Source organism: Alligator sinensis, unplaced genomic scaffold, assembly GCF_000455745.1.
Source record: "Alligator sinensis unplaced genomic scaffold, ASM45574v1 scaffold1026_1, whole genome shotgun sequence".
NCBI lineage: Eukaryota > Metazoa > Chordata > Crocodylia > Alligatoridae > Alligator > Alligator sinensis.
In genome coordinates this window covers 581,001-599,163 of record NW_005842897.1, presented here as the reverse complement: position 1 = coordinate 599,163, position 18,163 = coordinate 581,001, and the positions used below count along the sequence as shown (strand labels likewise).

The window sequence follows — 18,163 nt, the reverse complement described above, 5'->3', positions numbered from 1 at the left end:
CATCAGGAAGAACTTCTTTACGGTGAGAGTTGCCAGAATCTGAAACGGGCTCCCAAGGGAGGTGGTGCTCTCCCTGACCTTTGGGGGGCTTTAAGAGGAGGCTCACCACACATCTGGCTGGGGTCATCTAACCCCAGTGCTCTTTCCTGCCCATGGCAGGGGGTCGGACTGAATGATCTGCTAAGGTCCCTTCCGATCCAAACATCCATGTATCAATGAATTGCGTTGAGCACATGTATGTAAGTGACCACAAGGGTTTCAAGTTGCAAGGAAGCGTTGCTTACACATTAGAGTCACTGGAGCGAGAACGGCCTATTACCTGCAACTACAACAGCAAAACTCTGTTACACAAACTATTGGAGTTATTCCAAGTAAGAAAGTCTATGGTCCCTCTACTTGCAAGTCATTTACATGGGTGTAAGTGCAGTGACTAAGTCATGGCACATCACGGGGGTAAATAACCATGCCCACCCCAGTGGCTATTACTGCTCTGCAGTCTGCATGTATGTCATAGGGTTGGACTTTGCCTGGTTTCCCATTCAGTGTAACCATAAGATGTTAGTGTACAATATTAACCTGGATTGCTGTGTAGATGGCTACTACAGTGCCTCTGTGGGGTATTGTTTTTTGTTCATCACTGTTAGTTTTGCTTTTCACAGTGTACCTTTAAACACTCCCTTTCCCTCCCACAACCCTTCCTGAAAGAGAAATCATACCTGCATCATAAGATGGAAATTTGCTAGAACGCTTGAGTTTGTTGCATTTATGTTTAAACATATGTTTACATTTTTAAATTTGAATCCGTTTAGGGATGAATGCAAGCCTTCTGTGTTTTAATAATCTAGATTATCAAGGCTGTGGCCACAGCTAAACTCTTACAAGTGAATATTTGTTTTTCAGCAAACAAGAACATCCTCTGAAAGTATTTATTCCAGACCAGGTTCCAGTATACCTGGCTCACCAGGCCATACTATCTATGTAAGTAACATTTCCTGTTAATGAGCCATTATTCCCCTAGTAAAGTAATGGGTTTAGTGTATCCTGGTTTGGGAAGTCAAATAAGATACACTAGTAAAAGATACCCTTATTCTTATGTAACAGACTTCATTCCAGGATTTTGCATCAGGATAGCTATGTTAGTAAAAAATCATTCCCCTCTATGGGTATAGACAGATGGAAAAGTTGTAACCACATGTTATCAGTATAAGATGTTACAATATAACTGCTACATCTTCCTGATTTTGTAGTGATACAAACATAACAAAACCTATCCAACTTCAAACTTGCTTCATTCAGAGTCAAAGTTAGGGCAGTTTAGCTACGTTTGTATCAGTACAGGTTCATGAGCTATAACAGGAAGTAACAGCTGATATGTGCACATCTTTTAAAGTGGTTAACTAGTAATAACTCCTACATAGTTATACAACGACAAATTGTTTCGTGCGGATCGCACCTTTTGAAACCACGCTCTCTTTGGAGAAAGCTGAGACAAGGCTCCCTGGGTACATCTAGGTGTGCACTTTACTGAGAGTTGGTTAATTAGCTCCACAGTAAAGCATCACCGTCTACACATATGCTGGTATTAAGGTGCAGTAAACTAATTAACTTTGCCATAGGATAGTACTGCTGAGGACAGTACTATCTTACAGCAGAGTACGTACTATGCTGAAATGCGCTTGTAGAGAGTGACCGGGGTAGAAATTGCACCCAGTCAGCTGCCTAGGCACACAGTGACTCATGCTCCAGCCAGCCCTTTGCCACATGATACCACCACCTGGAACCTGGTACTGACCCCTCAAGGCTGCTGCCAGCCAAGGCCTGCTCTGCCCTGGCTCAAAGTGTTACTGTCCCAGGTGCACATGTAGCTGCTGTGCCCAGGAGCAGGTTACTCCAGCACAAACTGCACCAGAGTTTATCATGTCACATTAATTGCACATGTAGATGTACCCACTATGTAGGATGTTACTGTGCTTTCCTGCCTGCTGCCCTGAGGATTTATCATCTTACATATAGAGCTCATGGAGATTCTGGTGTAGCAAAGCTTTGCCTCCTAAATACCTACAAGTGAAGAGATCAGGCATTTTGGTTTTTGAAGAAGAGTTTGTTTTAAAAGAAAGGAAAATGGGGTTGAGCATGTTTCAGTTGTTATGCTTTCCAGGCTAAACATGGGACCATCACTAGCATTTTCATTGTGCCACGTCATTTGCATGTGATTCACAATCAGAGAGTAGCAGGACACCTTCCTCTCCATTCCTGATGTTGGATTCTTAGATTTGTAGTTTTTGATCTTGTGATAAAGTAATTGGAGATGGACTCAACAATTCAGAATTGGCCCAGATGTTTTAAATTTACTTTAGTCTTTCCCTGTTTTTATTAAGCTTTTTCGGGCATCTGAGGGGTTCATTAACACCTTCTTCCTTTCCTAGCTGGAGGAAGTCCTTTGGTCCAAAAGGCATTGCCTTCCTGCTCTATGCTATTCAAAATCCTAGCTGAAGAAAGGGGCTGTTTGTCAAGGCAATACTGGGGAGGAAATGGGGGGTGGGGGGCAGGATAATAGAGAACATGCTACACTTGAACTTTTCAACTATCAGATACAAACTTACTGATGGCTCATGTAAAAAGATGGAAAAACTGAGCAAGGGGTCCAGCAGGCCTGTTCTTATACAAGTCAACTCTAGTTTTTCAGTGCCTTTCAACTAGAGAAGAAGCAGTCAATAAATTAAAGCTATTACACACTGCTGATTTTAAATCATGAAAGAGGTTCTGGAGCACTGCCATCCTGCTGACAATGTGCTGCTTCATACCCCTCGGCCAGTTTATGAATCTTGCCTCTTGTCACACAGCACAGCCTCACCGTGCAGGCTTAGGCCCATCTGATGTATTCCTGCTCTGCAGCAAGCATTATACAAGTGTCTGTTTTAACTTGTACTAGTTAAAGTTGTCCAGACATTCTCAGATCAGAAATGAATATGTGTATATACACTTGTTCATATAATAGACCTGAGTGTGTATGTATGAGTGTGTGTTTGTGTGTGTGTATACACGCGCACACAAACACACACAAATTTGTTACATATGTAATTATGCATGCATGTGTATAATTATACATTTTATATAGAGCATTTACATTTAGATTAATGATGTAGATACATATATAAAATTATATTCATTTACATGTATAGCAATTATTAAGGGTTAAATTTCCTTAGCTCATTGAATGGCAGCCAGGGAGACAAAGCTGTGTTTTTGGTTGTAGCCGAGTTGGTCTAAGGCAGGGGCAGGCAATTATTTTGGGCGGAGGGCCGCTTACTGAGTTTTGGCAAGCCATCGAGGGCTGCATGACAGGTAGCCCAGGACAGATTAATGTTAATTTTCTAAAAATTTTAGGGGCCTCATGGGCCAGATAGAATGGCTTGGCAGGCCACATCCAGCCCATGGGCCACATTTTGCCCACCCCTGGTCTAAGGACATAATCAGGCAAGGTTCTTTGGGTAGATGTGATATCTTCTATTAGACCAACTGAGTAGTTGGAAAAAAGTTCTTAGCAAGCTTTCAGGTGCAGTCGCCCATCGTCAGGCATAGGGAGTCTCTGTTGTTCTGAGACTCCAAGGAACAAAAGAAGCTAGAAGTGTGGCAGGGTGTCAGTGGGAATGTAAAAAGAAAGAAATTAGGAAAACCAAAGGTAGAGCAGGGAAGGGGAGGGGGGAAGTAGAGTGAAAAAAAGCCAAAGCCAAACTGATCAAAGGTAGTTAATTTTTTTTAGTTGTTTCAGGTATTTAAACCCATATGATTTTGAAGTGCAGCATTTAATATCTATTTGGCATAGAAAACTGCCCTGGAAACCAGCTCTGAAAATTGTAAATATCAGCCTAGGGGACCGGATGTAGGTAGAAAGATGTCCAGCCTCATGAAGTGGGCCAAAGAAATCATGAGCTGAAAACAAAATCAGACTCCTAAAGTGCTTTCAGTTTTAATAATCAAAGCTGTTTGCATAGAACCAGCAAGAACTTGAAATGATTGATTTTTAAATTTCAGCAACATCAAAAGAAATAGATAAACAAGCAAACTGCTGCCCCTCTAATCCCTCTTCCCGCTATAGCAGCTTCATCTTCATGTTGGTATGCAAACAGCTCTTTTCGGAGCCTGCTTCCAGGTTCAGGTTTTCACCCGTGCATTAGACAGAAGCTCGCACGCATAGTGGCATAACTAAACTGAATGTCTGTTCTGTTTGTCAACGAGTTTACCACATTTTACTAGTGAGCTTACAGCTATCTTGACCACAGCCGCTGAATATGAGGCGGTGGTTGCTAGACATGGATGCAGATAGATGGTAGATAGTTTTGAAGACACTGCAAAGGGTGCAGTCTGTTTAAACTGTTCTGCTTTTCCCCTAGATTTTTAAGATAAAAAACACTTTGTTCTTCATATGCTGGTGAAGAACAAACAGTTGCTGCGTACATAAATGGAATGACAGCAAAGGATTTTCCCTAACTGCATTATGAAAGTCAATTCCCCCAGAGCTTAATGCGTGCAAAATAGAAGTTACTGGTGTATTTGTGTCTCTTAATTTATTTTCTGTCTTTGACCTTCAGGCAAAAGTAGACAATGAGATCCTTGATTACAAGGATTTAGCTGCCATTCCCAAAGTCAAGGCCATTTACGACATTGAACGTCCAGACCTAATTACCTACGAACCATTCTACACTTCCGCCTACGAGGACAGACAAGACAGACAGAGTCTTGGAGAGGTAAGGAAATCCACATGTGAGTCCTGCTGTCATTCAAAGCTAGCTGTGTTTCCATACTGTCTTGAAACTACTGTATAATTGATCCTCTTCAATGTGGCTGTCGCTGCGATTAAAACGCTTTTCATTTCTCTTGTCCATGTTTGAAAGAAGGAACCATAACATTGACTCAAGCTTTGAGTTGCAATGTGTGGGCAGCTACAGATGTAGGTACATGGCTCCCCTCCATTTCTTACCTTCACTAATACTAGCAGCTCACAAAGGGAAGGGGTCCTTTCTCAATATGACTCAATACCTTATATTCAGTATTTGATGGTTGCATGAAACAAATTCAGATCTGATACAGTGTCGTTTACTAAGTTCTTCACCTTAAGAAGCTGATATTCCTGGTGGAATAGGCTATTCCAAAAGAATACCAGAGCATTCTGTGGCAAAGTCTCCAGCCTTGGCTATAGCCACCATGCAGTGCCTCTGAGAGAGGCCTTTCACTGGGAAGGGGGCTACGGGGGGGGAGGATGGGGGGGCTGCAGCCGCCCCAACATTCACTGTAGCTCCCCTCCCAGTGCCACTGCCACCTGCTCCAAAGGCAGCCCAGCTCAGCCACCCTGCTGGGAAGAGCCTGGTGCTGCCCCTGGCCCCAGCCCACAGCACTAGCCTGCCCTTGTCTCACATGCAGATCCGGGGGCACAAGCCCCCCATGCCCTCCCAGGGTGCATGCAGCAGTGGGAGCCACCCCTCCACCCCCTGCACCACGCGGATGAGCTGTGGCTCCATCCCATGCCCTGCCCCAGCTATATAGTGCCTGCCCCAGCCCCACTCCCTCCCTCACCACAGGGGCCTCGATCTGTCCCCCCACTATGCCCTTCCCTCACAACAGACTTACCAGCTGGACCCGGCTGCTCTCCACATTGCCGGGTTGTGCTCCTGGCTGCCTGCGTGCTGCATTGCGGCTGCACGAGGAATTTATCGGCAATGTTATCAGCCATATCAGCCAAAAAGCCAATTGCTGATACTTTCAATTTTCCTTATATTGGTTCTGATCTGATATAGGACCAACGTATCAATGCACCTCTAGTTTCAGCTTCAGTTAAGCAAGAAAGGGAGGGTAAGTTAGCTGACGATCAAACTCTGTCCCTGCTCTATGCATGCGTAACTCTGGAAAAATCTTTTTTTCTTTATTCTCCCTTTCAAAAACAAGTTGCATATTATATGCCAGGTAGTGCTGTATATGAGAAAAAAATAGCAATGTGGGACTGCAGTGTTTACATCTTTTTGTAATAAGCTCCTATGAGTGGAGTGACTTGCACAGGGTTTGTGTCTGATTTAGTCATCAGTAAATGTTATGTGAAGGGGGACGGGGGACAGAAATCGATTAGTTTATACTTTAAACTCTATCTTTTTACACATTTATTGACACTGAGAGGTGCCAAGGAGCTTAGCTTACTGGCATTTACTCAAGACACCAAAGATTTTGGTCTTTAATATTGTGTAGCTACCATTAACTCCAGATAAAAATTGTGCTCAGTTAAGGACCACAAAATCTGGCCCTAAGAAGGGAGTGATTTCCACTCTATCATCAATACTGCTTTTAAACACAAATTTGGCATGCTGACAAACAGTGTACATAGACCTTATTTGCCATGTCCTGTTATAAGCCTTGGGCACAATAAGTATATTTGGATATATCTTCTGTGGAATGAGAACACCTTCATCACCAGTCAGGGTTTTGAACTACATTGTCCTTGCAAACTATACTAAACAGCCACCGTCCTAAATACTTATCTCACTGAATAATGATTAAACATGCCACAAAGTTGACTTTAAGATTTGGAAGTGATTCATGTATTTTACATTAAAATCTACACTCAACAAAAGCTGTTCATTCAGATGAAACTCAACTCATTTCTTACATTGTGCATTCCTGGCTACATAATTTATAAGTACTTGCTGTTTAAGTTTGACTTGCTATTTAAAGTAAAGCAAGAGTCAGATTTCCAAAGAAGCAGGGCGGATGGCTACTGAAAATCAAGACAGGTGCAAGCATCCTTGGCTCTCAGGATATAAATCACTTCCCCCACCTTCAACCCTACTGACCCCTTGACACACACCTGTATCAGTGCAAAGCTGGCTGGGTACAGACGGCACTGAATTTTGAGGCCCTTTGATAATCCCCTCCAGCTCAGACAGAAAAGTTGTACAAGAGCAGAATTGGTGACAGGCTACTTCAGCCTTCCCCTGTGCAGTTGCTTTGTCCCTTGCTTTCTCTATGGTGGAAGCAGGGACACAGGGAGAACTAAGCCAGCCATTAGACACGCTGAGTTTGCTTATTTGCTCAGTTGTTTCTGAGCATCGCAAGAGATCTGGACAGGAACTTCCAAACCTCATCCATCAACAACTCAAATAGAGAAGTCCTACAACCTTCTGAAGAAGACAAAGCGAAGGAGTTTCTAGTTAAAAAACACCTACAACACAGAGCAGGAAGCTTCTTCATTACTTGCCACCCTCTTCCAATGGTTTGCCTCATACTGCAGGTTGAGGTGTGCCTGGCTGAGGTTGTGGGGAGCCTGCACCTCTAAATGGGTCTTTCAAACTGCACATGCCTTCTGAATGTCTTGAGGACTTAGGAGTGATTGTATTTCCTGAGCCACACTCCCTTGTGTCCTGATATAACTGCCAGGCACATGGGGCATTTATACACGCATTCTGGGAGTGGGGGGGAGGCGCTTTAATTAGAGCGACTCCAAGAGCCATTCTAATTAAAGCACCTGGAGCATCTCATGTATTAGCATCCCTGTGCTGAAAAATGGTGGCAGGGGTAAACTAAATAACTCATCAACTAAAACTCATCAAACAAGCTTTAGTTAAAGTGCCCCCACCATGATTTTTCTGCACGGGGACGCTGATACACATGACGCTGGATTCTGCTGGACCGCGGTAATTCTCCAGCAGACTCAAGTAATTGCAGCGCATTGGAGCAGCCTCACTGCTTGTATATAGGTGCCCATAGGGTGTATTTAAAAGACAGAAAGTCTGAACCCTTGAAAGACTGTTTAACAGAAACACTTCCAAAGCAATATCAAAATACCTCTGCCGTGAAAAAGTCCCCAAATTGCAGAGTGAATTAAGAAGAGAACATACACATTAGCTCTAGAGAAAGATGGATAGGGTGGCATTAGACTTGCTTCCTTTTAAGCATTTCACAAATGGCTATAATAGCTTCTCCCTGTAATCTGCTCAGTTTGTTCCTTGATAAATCCCTAAATTGCTGGTTTAAAAGTGTGCAATGAAAAAAGTTTTTAAGTGGCACCATCTAGTGGAGCCCAACAACCTAGCACTTCAGTTAACATGTCTAGCACAGTTAGGTTAGCCTAAGGATATGATGGAGTGAGTCAGTTTTTAACAAAGCAGGAGTCGAGTGAGGAGTAAGTTCTGTAATGTGAAGTGATAATAGAACAGCATGTTGCCCAGGGGCTGTCAGTTAACTTTCTAGAAGAAAGATTTGTTAAGCGATACCTTTTATTTGTCCAGCTTTACAGTTGGGAGAAATGTTAGGCAAGCTGGGCTGACTCTTGAAAGGTTGGCAGTTATTCCAGATGTTGAATGTATTTGAAATCTGCCCATCCTTAGATCCTGCCCCATCGTCGTGCTCTGATCACCGATGGAGTTGGATGTCTTGGCTTTTGGAGCATAAATACTGTGGAAGGTTTCGTTTCCTCCAAATTCCTTGTATTTCAAGTGTTCAGTCTGCTGCTGCCATTGCAATTGCAGTTTCTTTAACCTGGCCTTTGCTCTGAATGGGGGGAGATCAGTCCTGCAGTTCTGAAGAAAAGAAAGCTCTTTTGAGAGTCCTGCCACAGGGTCAAGCCCAGAAATCCTGAAACAATAATTATGCTGCCAGTAAAATGGCACATGCCAGTGTGACATAAGGTAACATGCCCTGATCCAGCAAAGCACTCAAGGACTGTAACGTTAAACCTTTGGTTTCAAGGATTTGAGGATGAACTCTTAAGCCTACTAAAATGAATGAAAGTTTGATCACTGAGTTGAATGGGAAGGGAATTTAACTCCCATTGTGTGTGTGTGTGTGTGCTTTTTTTTTTTTAAGCAGGATTTTAGTTTTGAAATCACTGCTTTCTGTGTTCACTGGTTTGCTCCTGCTGGACTTCATTTTTTTCCTTCTAAATATACCTCCTAAACATCCCTAAATATGTTGCTGAGTAATTGGAAGTCTTCTATGTTGATTTTTTTAAAGAGCCCTTTCAATGTCCCAACCAAACAATGATGAGCTAAATTTTCCTTGACAGACTCAGAGTTTCAGATATGGCAGTTCACCAGTGAATGAAGAAATGGGTGCGGTTCCCTCTCTCCAAAGCCGTAGAAGACATGGTGGGACTATTTACCTAGCACTGGCACATGTAGAATAGATGCAAGGGAAGTCACTTCTTATGTTATCTTCCCAGCCTCCAGTCATTTAATTATACTTTCCAGTAGAAACTGACTCCCACTTTCCAGATCAGATCAGAGGATATTGTTTATTTGCAAGTCAAGGACCAAATTCAGTCTTCAAAAAAACAGAAACAAAAACAGGTATGGTGTATCAGGGATAGGACTTTTTTATATAGATAGTTGAAGAGTTTTAGCTTAGAGTTAAACAGTTGTTTTGGGGAATAATCTGCAAAATGTTTTGTGATTATATACAAGTATATATATACAAGTAGTAAAACTTGTATAGGTCATGCTCTAAAATATGTGCTGACCTGGTGATCTGGTGTTGCAGGATTTTTGTAAACTTAGACGGGCTCCTCTGTGGTTAAAAGTGGTTTAACAAAGCCATGTGATAAATTGCACATGGTGAAATCTCTTGCACTCAAGCCAAAAAATCAGTCCTGTTTTCACATACTTTGCATTTGCAGCAATGCCAGCTCCTCCGGAGGTGATAGTCTTGCACTACAGAGTGTGTAAGACATGGAGGACAGCGCAGCCTGCTGTACAGATGATGTGCATGTTTGGCATACGCACAAGGAATTGATAGATTCATTTGCCATCAGAAATTCTGTGTACATTTTATACTGCTGTCACCATATTAGCAGTAGTTAGGCCAGAACAGCTGTTTTATTTCTGACACACTGTGTTTTAAAAGTAGAATTGTTTTGCAGTAACTACAGTATTCCTTAGGAACACCAGCCATCACCGGATTTAGTATGGCAGTCAAATGAATAATGCTAGTGTTCACTACATATGAGAAATATTTAAAATTCTGATATTTGGAGGAAGAGAATTTCTTGTACTCAAAAACTTGTGGCTGGAAATCAGGTAGGACTCCTATTCCCAGCTGGGTTCCCAACTCTATAGATGACTTTGGGCAATACTTTTTCTATCAGTTTAATGAAAATGGTACCTCTGCCTCCACCTTGCTGAGTGGTGTTAGCAGCTCTTCCAAAGCAAGGTGCTAAGAAATATGATGCGTGTATGAATCAATATAAAATAAGTATGATTAAATATTAACTGTCTCTTCATTTTACACACACACACACACACACACACACACACACACACACACACACACACAGAAATGTAAGGCTTTGGAGATAGGAGGGCAATTGCCAGTGTGTGGCTGTTTAGGAGTAGGAGATTGTCCTGCATTTCTGTTTCCCACTCAGAGCCCTGAGTTAAAATGTATTTAATTGCCATTGTGAAGCTTTCCACATAACAAGCACAGTTATTAAATTAATAGCCCTTTTTTCCTCGTTGTCTTTGCAGCTACATTTCGATTAGTGCCCTAGTTAGATGTTTCAAAGATGCTGTTTCAGGATATTCAAGTGAATTAATCATACTTGCTTTTGGGTAGCGTGAACCTAAACTGCTTCAGCACTTCAGAAACCAAGCTCTGGGCAGTGAGGAGAAACCACAGCTTTAGAGCTAGATACCACGTTACTGCCAGATCTCTGGGGCTGTTTGGATTAGCATTTGCTGGCAAGGCAGGAGACATGCTGTTTCTGTAACCTTCTCTCTTTTGCCTCTTACAGTCTCCAAGGACGCTGTCTCCTACACCGTCTGCAGAAGTAAGTTTGATTGAACCCTCCTGGGGCAGTGTGTCACCGCTGCTGGAACTGTTGATATCAGGAAGTGGAGTTACTGATGGTCCTAGGCAGCCTGATGCCTATTTCCATTTTCTGTTTACATAGCATGATTATTAAAAGGCCAAGAAAATCAAAAGTAGAGAGGGTATTTCATGCTGACTGGCAGGTTATATGGAGAGTGAAGGTACCGTGGGATGTGATGTCTGGAAACTCATCTTTATTGTGATATGTAGATCAAGGCTGGAGCCCCAGGAACTGTGCTCATTTACAGCAGCCAAAGGTGTGGCCCTAAGCCTGCAGTGGTTACTGTTGGGATCTGTGTGAGTTTTGCCTATGCTTGGAGGAAACATCTCTACAGTATTCCCCTAGGCTAGGGAAATACTCTTAAACATCATAGCAATGTGACATACTTGGAAAGGCATTTGTCAGAGTTTTAATGGTTATTGCTGTACATAGTTTTTTTAAAGTGAAAGGTGTCCTGCCTTCCCCATGCTATGAAGTACACAGTAAATTTATGAACATGCTTTTGGTCTTGGAGCTTTCCAGTTGCCCCTCTCCTGTAGGAAAGGTTTGCCCCGCTCTGCTTCGCTTTTGCCAGGAACCAAGATTCCAGGATTTCAGATTTTCAAAAGTAATTAGTGATTTGGGGTACCAGTCTGAGACGCAGCAAAGCTGCCTGAATTTTAGAGGTGGGAGCCTTAGTACTTTCTGGGCACATGTACACATCAGACTGCAGTATAGTGAACAGTTTCCCAGGCTAGCTTTAAACTGAGTAGCGGAGGTGTCGGTAAAGGTGTAGGTATCTCTACACTGGGACTATCCAGCTTCCCCACAGCAGGGGGCTACACTTGGTGCTGGTGTGCAGTGCCTGAGTTGCACCCTCTATCAGGCATATGCTGCAAGGAGGGCACCCAAGATTTGCCCTTCCGAAAGGCATGGCCAGCATGTGGACCCCTGCTCCCCACTGTGTGGGTAGTGCTGGTGATGCATGAGCACCCTTTTCCACTCTGCTCCACTGTGGGATAGATGGCTGCAGCCATAGTGTACCACTGTCTCCAGTGTAGGCATGCCCTGTGAAAAACAAGTCCTCTTAAGGAGTCATGGGAAATTCAGGTACACAAATTATTAGTGATTTGAAAAATTAGGATTAAGTTTTAAGTATGATTAAGTGTTACTTAACAGAATTCAGTCTGCAGGATGCATAGAATTTGAAGGCCCCAGATTTTAGCACTTAGACATAATGGATTGGATTATATGAGCAGCAGTTGTTCATATGTGAAAACTAATGGACAAGCAATTAACACTGTATGATAATAGGCTAGAAGCTGGAAAGATGTTCTGTTGCTCTTTTCAGGTCTTTGAAAGCCATATGCAGTTGGAGAAATGCCTGGAGTTCATTTAATTTTTTGTAATTAATTCATCTAATGCGTCTTACTTTCCAGGGATATCAGGATGTTCGGGATCGAATGATTCACAGGTCAACTAGCCAAGGCTCTATCAGTTCTCCTGTATACAGTCGTCACAGCTACACACCCACAATGTCACGGTCCCCTCAGCATTTTCACAGACCTGGTAAGGGAAACTGCTTTATACCTGGAAGCAGTTTGTTTTCTTATTACATCACTTGCCCATGGAAATAAGAAGCTGTTTCTCTACCTATAGCATTGAAAAGTAGCTGCAAATTTTAAAACCTCCATTCCTGTTTATTGTTCTTAGTCATCAACATATGTAAGATCAGCTAGTATATTTTATGGATGTGTCATATATTACTGATTTTTTTTCTTTTAATATGTAGATTTGGACATATGTGTATGTATTTGAAAATAATCTGCTATTTGCTGCAGTGAATCCTGCTATTCAGGGTGGTTCTTTTTTGTTTGAGGGAAAATAACACATATTGGAAACAAGAATAATTGCTGACATTTTTAAAAGTCGCTAATTATCCTGACTCTTTGTAGGTAGGCTTGTTAAATGGGCCTGGTTTTCAGAATGAAACATCCACTCTTAAAAAAATAAGATTCCTTCAAGTTGTCACAAGTGGAACACATAAAATCACTAGTCATTTTTGAAATCTTAAGCAAATATTCATCAAGGCGAATTTCCTAATTAAAAACCTAGGAAGTTATGAATTGTTAAAGGTGACGTTTTCAGAAGCGTTTTAGAAGTAATACAGTTGTATGTACAAAATAGGCAAATGCATGTACTGCTGGAGGTTTCCAATGAAATGTATGTATAAAATTGTTCTATTCTAAAAACACATACATAATGTATTTTTAAATGTGGTTCTAAAAGGTTGTGCATAACATGCTGTTATAAGTATGCTAGATTTTCACACTAGATTGATGTATCAAATCTTGACCGTCAGCTTTTAAACAGTGGAGTCATGCAACGATACCCTGCTCAGCACTACTGAGCAATAACAATGGTTGGCACACCAGAAGATCACATTCAGTAGTAACTGCATTTTTTAAATCGGGGTCACTAAAGAAGGATCAGTGCAGAGTGATAGTTTGCTAGTAGTAGCAGGCTGAAAATGTCTAGTTATATCAAGCAGCAAATGCTTCATTTTGAGGGCCCAATTTAATGCACAGAACTTTGAATCAAATCTTGTAAGGTACATCATGCTGATAACATGATGATGTTGTTTGATGATGCTGATTGTAGCTAGAATCAAAGGAGGCTGATGAAGTCTGAAAAAGCTGCAAACTTCTGTGTTCCTCTTGGAACAGACTCCTTACGGTTTTCACATCTTGATGTGTTTTACCACAGACTTGGAAGAATCCAAGGTTTACTCCAAACTGTATTGTGATTGTGGGTTTCACTGTTTCAGTTCCAAAATACCTTTTGTTTCAAGTACCTTCCTGTGGAGTAATTTCACTCCATTTTTACATTCCTTAACTTTCTTTTGATGTACAGGTGGGCCCAAGCCGCAAAGTTTGGATCTAGATTCGAGATCTACCAAAGTTTGTGGCCCTTGGGATCCCCTGGGGAATTTGGGTCAAGCTCATCTCCTATTTAAATATTACATCTTTAGCAAAATTCCCAAGAAATGTGTATTGCCCCTTTGTAGCTGTTTCATACATAATACAGTTTTCCTTTAGCCTCCTTCATTTTTATCTTTCCTATATGTTTTGGGATGGTTATTAATAATGGTCTGTGGTTTTCACCTGGTATTATTCTGCATTGGTCAGCTATAGCAGTACATGCACTTTTTTGCAGATGACCCTTGTCATCATTATATTGTTTGCAGGAGTCCAAATGCCTTTTGTGTGACTGAGTGGCTTCACATAACTCCTTTCTTTGCCTGGCTCTAGAGTAGCCCTTGCGTAAGATTTGAGCCACTCTGCAGGAGCCCCTGTTCGTTGACACTGTCAGCATAATGTTTCTTTAACATTCAAAAGCCTCCCATGTTCTGAAAAAGTTTTCAGCCTTTCGCCTCTCCTCTCCACTGGTGCCCCAATTGATGTTGGCATCATCTTTGGAATTTCTTAAAAGGACAGAAAACATCTTGCATGCCTCTTGACTGACACTGTTTGATCAGATACTTTCTCAAAACTGCTTTCTAAATGCATTTGGATGCAGAGTTTGCAATGTTTGCATGGTGGTGGCAGATTATTTTCCAGTAAGCGAGTTCAGATTGGTAGCTCCTTCAGCCAAAGAATGTTAAACTAAATGGGAAAAGCAATACAAATCTGAGCCTGGTTCAACTTTGCCTAACATTTCTGATCCCTGGTGGTACTTTAACCTTTTTTTCTTCCTGCTTTTCAGAATCCTAATTGATCAGTGCTTTTTGTTTTTTTCCTGTGAAGCCTCTTCCCCTGCCTCTCTCTTATTGTTTTTCTTTCTCATTTTGTCCTGCCCCACGATCCTTTGCTACTGCAGAACTGCTGTCTACTGGTGTGCAACGGTTGTCATACCTGCGCACTAGCAGTCTCAGCTCCACCCACAATGACTCCCGCCCTTACTCCCCCTTCCGACACCACTTCATTCCCCATATCAAAGGTAAGGAGCCAGGCCTTTCCAGTTAGCGCCCTAAGAGTGGAGATTTATTAGCATTCTGCCTAAGCTAATAGATATATCTCCATAAGTTAGTCATCGGCTGTCTAGCTCTCAGCATGCCTTAAAATGTGCCATTACACTTACAACTACATTAGATCTGACATAATGTTTTCTCTCTGAGGAAATATGTCATTTCTAAGGGCCCTAGTGGAAGAATCATAAGATATATTGCATATTCTAAATACATAGGAAAACATCATCATTTGCCATTAAGAAAACAGATGTACTGAATTTTGCTTATTTCCAATGCAATACATAATGCATGTAGCAACTAGCATGTCAAATTGAATTCTCGTTAATTCTGGATGTTTAAAATGTGAATCCCTAAGTTAAAAAGCTCCTCCAAGTATTGCCTGGATGAAGTGAAGGCAGTTGAAAATATGAAGTAAGCAGCTTTTACATCATGCAAAGATCAGTGGCAACAAGGAAACTCATTACTGTTAATTATGCTGGCAGTAATTAACATCAGATCAAGTGTTACCAGCACCTAAGGGCATATCCTCAGCTAGTGTGAACTGCTGTGACTCTACCAATCTCACTAGAGCCGTGCCAGTTTAGACCAGTTGCGGATACTTGTGCTCATGCTCTCTGTCCCTTCAGTGAGCTCATTTCAGACAATAGCCTTTATTTTTGCTTCTTTCTGCATGTGAAAATGTTGTGGGGTTTTTTTTGCCTCTGTTGGAGCAAATACCAGGTGGTATTTCCCTCAATACCCCAATACAAGAAAGTGTTGATGGGGTGAGGCATTCACATGTTGCAGTCCCATTACCTGTAAGAGCTCAGAGAAGAGAGAGTAGCATGATCTGACATATTTTATAATCCACTACCTCTACTAATTGCATATAGCAGTGGTGTTAACCAATAAAAGAGCTGCAAAGAAGTTGTTGCCATGACCTTTCAAGTAATGCTAATAGATCTCAACCTTATATTTCCTCAAACACTCTGACCTTAGTCTTTGAATTTTGCTAGATCTTTTCATTAATATGCACTTCTCACTGTTTTTATCGTGGGACTGTAAGAGATCTCATTTCATACGTAAAAGATGGGGACCCTTAAAAATCAATGCACCAATCATTTCAGCATGAGTCGATCCATATACTTTGCAATTGCAACATTTACTTTGCTGTCAATCTAAATTAATGCTCACACTCCTTCCAATGGCACTTTCATCCCTTTTCCATGACTACTGAGCAAATAGCTTCTCCAGCACCTAAGACAGCACCACGAATCTTTGCTGGCTGTTTTTAGTGTTCCAAAAAATAAAAGTTGTTGAGGGCGAGGATGAAACTGGCTCAGGTCACCAAGTGGGATTTCATGCCCAGTAGGAAAAAACAGAAAAATTAGTAAAATTCTCCTGGCTAGATTCTTAGGTGGTGCCAATCATTGTTGCTTCTCAATGGTCACACCAGCTGGAAATCTAGCACTTGGTTTCAGTTGCATTTGGTTTCTGTGGAACGGCTGGGAGTGGGGATTGTAACGGATCCAAAAGAAAAACGTGCCTTCAGTTTCTGGTGTACAATGCGTCTCAGCTCTCATGGGAGGGTAAGGGTATTCAACCTCTACAGGAAGCGCTAGAGAAGGAGGGAACCAGAATCATAATGAAATATGTGCCATGTAAATGTTACTCAGCTCAGGTGACATTGTTGAATGTGTTCATCTGTAACTTGGGAGAAAATGGAAATTTACTGCTGATCATTTACACTTGACAGACAGGTTAGGGTGACGGTAAGAAAGGAAGAGGGCAGATCACTGGTATAAAAAGACCTGGACTATTTAGTAAGGCAAACATGGGCCTCTATCTAGGAAAGCAGTGACTGAAAAAAACATCCTAGTAGATCATTAGTTGATCATGAGCTCCCAGTTCGATACTCAGCTGAAGGGGTAATGTGATCCTAGGAAACATAACAAAGAAATTTTGAGTGAGAAGGAAGATGTTATACTACCTCTGCATTAGCCTTGGTGTGACTGCTGCTGGAAAACTACATCTGTTCCTAGTGTTTTCAGTTCAAGAAGAATGTTAAGATTGGAGAAGGTTGAGGAGAGAGCCATGAGAATGAGTAAAGCATGGGAAAAGACATAAGCAGCTTGGTCTATTTAGCTTATCAAAGAGCAAGTGAAGGGGTGATCTGATAACATGGCATAAGAGCCTACATATTGAGCAGTAATTTGAGGGCTCTCCAGTCTAGCAGAAGGAGGCGTAACAAGATCCAGGGGCTAGAAGCTGAACAAATTATAAGTGGAAATAAGGCAAGGATTTTTCACTAGTAAGGGTAATTAGCACTTGGAGCAATTCACCAAGGCTTCGGGTAGATTTTCTGTCACTGGAAATTTTTAAATCTAGAAAAGATATGCTGCAATTGAAATGCAGCTGTTGGGATTGGAAGCAGGATTTAACCCAGGGAAGTCCTGTTGCCTGTTTAATGCAGAAGGTCAAACTGGGTGATCCTTTCTGGCTTTAAAAATCTGTGAATCTCTGAAGCTTTATAACAGAGGCCAAGAGCTCTGTTTTGTGATTGGCCCGGTGCTTTTCTGATAGCAGTATAAATCCACTGAAGTTAATCGATTTATTTGGATGCAAAGGGAAAGGTGCAGTTTGCCCATAGGCCAAGGGCAGCATATTCTGGAGGTGTAATGTATGCAGCATGTGATTTGCTTTTTCTTTTCAGTTCTTTGATATTCAGGATCTGTTGTATGGGATTAGATTGCATCCTCCCTCCTACTTGATCTTTATACCTGAGCTGTCTGTTATCCAGTCATAGGTGACAGATATGTATTCCCATTAAATTCTATACTGTGCCTTTCTGTATGCCCAAGTACACCTTTTACAGATCTCCAGTAGAGCAAAAGGTATTGGCACAGATAATAGTGGCTCTATTAAGGACTTAAGAAATACACAATTCTAGAGAGAGTCTTGGTCAATCCATGCCATTCTACTCGGTTACATTGAAATGATTGGCACCTTCAGCCCAGTTCAATGGGGAAGTGCTAAGGTGTCTGCTTTTCATGTGGTTAGAATTTCATTTATGCTTACCAGTGTGTAAGGGAACCTAAGTAAATGTTAATGCATGTATGATGGGGAATCAGAAGAAGGGGTAAGTATTTTCGTAAGATTAAACAGTTTTGTTAGCTAAGGCATGAGATGTCTGAGTCATATTGACTTGGGTTCACTTACATAATCTTCTACACCAGGCGTGATCAACCTGGCCAAATTCAGCCCATGCAGCCAGGATATCTGGTCTGTGAGGCTCCCCACAGGTCAGAAATTTGGTAGCGAAGAGC

General features: G+C 41.7%; 1 protein-coding gene across 1 annotated transcript in view; it reads left to right on the top strand.

Moving 5' to 3' along the window:
- Positions 1–900: 900 nt before the first annotated feature.
- The window catches only part of LOC102368822 (actin-binding LIM protein 1), a gene marked incomplete at its 5' end in the record, with an annotated part of 54,523 nt that continues 37,260 nt past the window's right edge, over positions 901–18,163 (top strand). The window contains 4 exons of the mRNA XM_025192128.1: positions 901–978; positions 4,593–4,748; positions 10,772–10,807; positions 12,268–12,397. Of these exons, the coding sequence (XP_025047913.1) occupies positions 901–978; positions 4,593–4,748; positions 10,772–10,807; positions 12,268–12,397 (400 nt within the window). The remainder of the gene's footprint in view (positions 979–4,592; positions 4,749–10,771; positions 10,808–12,267; positions 12,398–18,163) is intronic.